General features: G+C 35.6%; 1 protein-coding gene across 1 annotated transcript in view; it reads right to left on the minus strand.

Annotated features, from left to right (window-relative positions):
- The window catches only part of Plxdc2 (plexin domain containing 2), a 436,538-nt gene that overhangs the window by 142,274 nt on the left and 288,135 nt on the right, over positions 1 to 6,129 (minus strand). The window contains exon 5 of the mRNA XM_055593812.1: positions 865 to 987. Coding sequence (XP_055449787.1) covers positions 865 to 987 — 123 coding nt within the window. The remainder of the gene's footprint in view (positions 1 to 864; positions 988 to 6,129) is intronic.

Here is a 6,129-nt window from a genome sequence, read left to right on the forward strand (position 1 = left end):
TTTTTTTAAATTCTTTATTAATTACACTTTATTCACTTTGTATCCCCCCCGTGGTGGTTCCCTCTCTCCTCCAGTCCCAATCCCTCCCTTCCTCCACTCTCTGCATGCATGCCTCTCCCCAAGTCCACTGATTGGGGAGGCCTTCCTTCTGATCCTAGTCAATTAGGTCTCATCAGGAGTGGCTGCATTGTCTTCTTCTGTGGCCTGGTAATGCTGCTCCCCCCTCAGGGGGAGGTAATTAAAGAGCAGGCCAATCAGTTCATGTCAGTCCCTGTTCCTATTACAATGGAACCCACTTGGATACCTTAACATGACCTATTTCAAATTCTAATGTCGAGAGCATTGTAATTCCTAAGTAAAATTTAAAAGCCTCTGACATAGTTTGGAATCAGGTGTTCAGCATATTGATGCATAGGTTGTGGAAATTAAGTTGTAGACATTTAATTTCAAAAGAGTATGCCACTTGTCTGTACTTCAAGGTCATTTGTATTAAATATACATATTTAGACATTTTTAGTAGTAAGGATTTATTGCAAATAGCATAACATACATATGTTTTGTGTTATAAACATACGTCTGTCTATAGCTACTCATATATTCTGCTGTGATGTAAATGATCATTTTATGAAAGAACAATGAGTGAGTGAATGAATAGGTGTCTGACCACGTACTACTTCATCACTGTTAACAATTTTACATTTATCACTGAAAGGCAGCATCAAGCAAATGTGGTGCATTTACAAACCAGGTATAATGAAAAGTACCAAAAAACACGGATGAAAAGCTGATGCTTGTTTTGTTCTTGTCATTGCTGTTGTTGTTGTAATACTCATTCAACACAAACAGGGTAAATCAATACCTTACCATTGTCAAAGTATCTGACGGTTGAATTTCTGGATACACTGGGGTCAAAATTTGCCATTAAAGGAGCTATATACTGTGTGGCCGTTAGCATCCGATGTACAACTTCTCCAGTGTATATGAAACCTATAATGAGAAAAGCGGGAAATGTGTTAAGAAAGATTGCCAGATAAAATTATAGCCAAAACAGCTATGATTCAATTGCAGTCACATTTTGTATGTACAATAAGGCAAGTGTCTTGATGTCTGATCGACAATATGTTTTCTGGATAATGTAAAAACTGTCATATACTTTGTCAGTAAAATTATAGAATTGCTTAAGAGTGATCTATGATGTGTATACTTTTCATTGTGCACAGAGTGACTATTGCCTCAAAAAGATCATTAGAAAGTTTATCACAGTATTAAAGAAAATAAAATCTTCCATTTTTTAAATTTTAATCTTCAGTAATTTTAGCACAAGCTTAACTGGTAAGCTCTTTTACGGTAAATTTCTTTTTATTGTGTTTTTGTTGTTGATGGTAATGGTTGTGGGAGTGGCAGTAATGGAGGTCAGACCCAGGGCCTCACCCACAGCTAAGCCCTCTACCACTGAGCTACATCCTCAATTGTAAGTTTTACTAAAACACAATCGTGCTTTAGAAGATCCCAGATTTAAGTGGCAGTGAATATTTCTACTCTTGTTTGTTTTCTTAAAACAAATTGAAAGGGAGCCAAGTAACTTCATGATATAGCATCAAATTCCCCAGCTTGCCAAAATCTTTATAATTCTAGGGTCATACAAAGAAGATACAGTCTGCATATTTGCAGCTTAGAGTGTGATATTGACAACCTACAGAAGCCCCTTCTTTGTAGCTTCTCAACACCAACCTATTTCAGCAGATGCTTAGTGAGAAGCATTTATGGTAGGAGACTTGAGCTTTGAACTAACTTTCAAAGGTTCTTGTTTGACATCCCTGCCATGTTTTCAATTATTCACACTGGATTTATTTACTTTGTGAAATATCCATGACAAATTGTTAATCTTACGTTGGCTTTTGATCTCCAAGGTTTTTATCTGCCTAAGAGAAGAGTCAGTTCAGGAAAAAACTAGCTCATTTTAATATTAATCTAAAAGGACACAATCAAGAATAAACATGAAAATAAACCTGCACACACAATAGTATAAAATAAATTTCACAATAAGAGTTTTATGGGGATGCAATTGGAATGTTCAGGCAATTATGACATTATGACACAATTATGACACTAGAAAGTGGAGACTTCTATAGATCATATTTTACAAGAATAAAGACAAAAATATTTTGAAAAAAACTGTAATAATTAAACTTCAAAAAGTGTCAAATATTTTATCTAACTTATGGTCTGAATAAAGATTTCATTGGCATATTGTGGTTTTTGTGGTTTCAACCTGTAAATTGTGATTCGTATGTAAGTCATTGCAAAATTAAATCTCTAGTTATCAGTATTTCTAATAAGAGTTTATTATTAAAATCATAAATTATTACTTTCTATGAGTAGAAATTGTACTGATATGATCTTTTTTATGAAGTTTCTCTATTTTCATTCATAAGCACTTCTTCATAAGTACTTCCTCATAATTATAAACACAAAGAGGAGATATATTTTAGACCCTGTAATTAATTTTTTTCTGTCTTCACCATGATTCATTCATAATTTGATCATGAAAATAGACAAAGAATTCTACAAATGAAACTTTGAAGGTAAATGTTTTAATTTAATTGTGAAGGAGTCCTTTCAGAAAGCATGAGCTCTGGGTAGTTTTTTTTTTTTTTCTTTTTTTTTCTTGACTCCATATTCTCTGTGTAGTAATAGATGAAACTGCTTAACTTTAGAGCAGAACAAAGAAAGAAAAGCTTAAATCAGTACAGAAGCTATTTTCCAGACCCATTGTGCACAAAGCAGAAGCAATTACGAGAAACACAGTGAGAGATTACGACTTCATTCCCTTTTCTGTTTGTTTTTTTGTTTTGTTTTGTTTTGATGACTGGTACCATTCAACATGTATTTATGAGTTTATAAAGCACACAGTAACATTTTGATGCATGAATGTATATTGTAAGAAACGCAAAGGCATTGCTTTATCTATTACTGTCAACTTTTATTATTTGTAGTACATTGACTGTCTCTTCTGACTATGCGCTGATTATGTACCTCATTATTATTGATGATCATGCTGCTGGGAAGGACTCCAGGATTTGCTTCTATTTAACTCTTGTATTGTATGGGCTCTCTAGTCTCTTTAATCTTTTTATATCTGTCTCTAGTAACTGCTCCTTGGCTCTCATAATCTTCCAGATCAACTGCTTCATATTCTATATATGTCAGTATTTTCTATTCATATTTAAAACAGACAGGTCATATGCATGTGTATCTACATATTTCCACAGAGATTTAACAAGAACTTACTCTCTTTTTACAGATCCACTTTCTTGATCAGAATATTTCCAAGACTTAAAAGTTCCCATGTTTCAATGAAATTTCAAACAATTCCCAAAGAACTAAGTAAATACACAGAATTTGTTTACCAGGAAAAGTGACAATCCTCCCTTCTGTAATTATTCTAACACTAAAATGAGTTAGAAGAGCAGACAAGATGACTCAATGGGTAAAGGTGCTTATTTTCAAGCCTGGTGACCTGATTTCTATCCCTGGGAGCCAAAACTGGAAAGAGAAAATGACCCAGAGAGCTGTTCTCTACTAGTGACATGACCTGAGAGCTATAGCGTGAACACGCACACACACACACACACACACACACACACACACACCCCACAGAAATAAATAAATAAATAAATAAAATGTGATACAAATAAATACATTGCATAAATAGCATTTATAAAGTGAATTATAATTTCAGTTACGGGTTGTACTATGTTCTTGTCACCTCAGTGAATGGGACACAAGTATTTTTACCACTATCACTGTTAAGTTCAAGTCTGCAACTAGGAGGGAATAAACTGACAGATGAACTGATTTTTTTTTTAAATCCAGAGAAGACTTTGGCATTTTTCTTGACTATACTGAAAACTGATTTCTATTAGTAATTCAAGTTATTTCTAAATGAACAAGAATCAAAACATCTGTTTTTAGCAAAAGGCTCTACTTAGTTCCTTAGCTTATGGATCTTAAAAAGTAACATTTCAGCTGTGATTTGGAATGAAAGGAAATATAAGCTTGATGAACACAGGATACACTAATTTGGTGCTGGGTAAGGAGTAGTTATGCAAGTATAACACAGCCTTTTGTAAATACTCATAGCTATGTAGACCATAGCTTTCAGCATTTAATCTTTAACTTGATGTAAAAAAACAATTTTTTTTTTGTTAATTTTTCACATTTAATGCAAAGTTAAGCGACATATTTCATCGCTTTCTTCAAACTCAGCAGTTTTTATTTGGGGAGCTAGTATTAAATTCCTTTATTCATTACAAGATTTGAACACAAATGGCAAGTAATTCGTGTGCTTGCTTGTAAGAATTACTATCTTGATGACTTAGGATTGTGAAAAATACACTCACAAGGAGAATCAAATAAAAAACAAAAGCCATCTTTTTTTCTTTGAATTGCAAATATGAGCTATTGCATTGTCCTTCCCTTTGGCCTTAACCACTAGTAAACCTTAAGTCAAGTTCTCAGCTTGAATCATCTTGCTTGAAGTCTCTTCTGTACATGGCCTCTAGTTGTGTGAATAATATGATTTCAAATATGTAAATGTCATTCACTTATTAAGGGAATTGGTCACAAGAAGCCTTTCTATGAACTGTAGGGAACCACTGAGTTGTCCTGGCCTAGTTACCTTAAGAGGCATGTGTCATAGGTTTTTCAGTTTAGAGTCCATGGCTCTAATGTGCTTTCCAGTTCCTGACAGACCACTGCGCTCCCTCAGGCAACAAAGCATCAGGCTACTTTGTGTTTTTCTGTATATTCCCTTAGTAGTGAAGGAAGCACAGAACTTTGACAGAACACTAGTCTTAGACATTAATCTTGTGTACCCTGTATGGCTTACAAACACCACTGTATATTTGGCAATTACAACTGTATTAATCTTGGCAATTGCCACTATATTCTGTTTCTAATAGAGGTATGGAAAGTGTGATTGCTCTCAATAAAATGTTCACAGCCTTAGTTATGCTGTTGCCTCTCCAATGGGCTTGATTTACTTCCTTACAGCAACATCAGGTGATCTTGGCTTGGTAAGAAAGTGCAGCTACTTACAATGAACAAATCTCATTCAATCATTATGCATCATTTTTCCACTTTACAAAACGTGTATGCTTTCCCCGTACTTCTGTCTATGTGCTACTTGTATGTGGTGGCCGCAAAGGGCAGAAGACAGTGTCATACCCCTCGGACTAAGGTTACAGGAGACTGTGAGCCTCCATGTGGGTGCTGAGAACTGAACCTGGCTTCTCTGGAAGATCAATCAGCCAGTGCTCTTATTTTTGAGTCATCTCTCTAGTTCCTTATTATGTATCAATTAACCACATTTACACTGTACAAATAAAACAATCAGTATATACACAGACCATTGATAATTACATTATGTTAAGTATTTGTTTCATCTCTGCAATAACTGGGAATGATGGTCATGCTATTTTTAATTTATTAAATGCAGTATTTAATAAGGCTAGGTTTTATTTACCCATGCTCACATGGCCATAAGTCTTATAATTTCAAATTCCATGGGCACTACTGGTGCTTGGAAATAATGGCAATCTAAACATCAAGTTTTGCAGAGGTCAGAAAGTTAGACAGCATTCCTATTTACTTCCCTTGAGGTCATTTTTTTCTTTCTTTTTTAAAAAATGTATTAATAATACTTTATTCATTTTGTATCCCCCCATAAATCCCACCCTCCTCCCTTCTCAGTCCCACCCTCCCTCTCCATTCTTCATTCATGCCCCTCCCCAAGTCAACTGGTAGGGGAGGTCTTCCTCTCCTTCCTTCTGATCTTAGTCCCTCAGGTCTCATCAGGAGTGGCTACATTGTCTTCCTCTGTGGCCTGGTAAGGCTGCTCCCCGATCAGGGAGAGGTGATCAAAGAGCAGGCCAATCAGTTCATATCAGAGACAGTCCCTCTTCCCATTATGTAACCCGCTTGGAAACTGAACTGCCATGGGCTATGTCTGTGCAGGGGTTCTAGGTTATCTCTATCAATGGTCTTTGATTGGAGTATGAGTCTCAGGAAAGACCCCTGGGCCCAGATTACTTGGTTCTGTTGCTCTCCTTGTGGAGCTCTTGTTCT

The sequence above is a fragment of the Psammomys obesus genome, unplaced genomic scaffold, assembly GCF_907164565.1.
Source record: "Psammomys obesus unplaced genomic scaffold, mPsaObe1.curated_primary_1811, whole genome shotgun sequence".
Taxonomy (NCBI): Eukaryota; Metazoa; Chordata; class Mammalia; order Rodentia; family Muridae; genus Psammomys; species Psammomys obesus.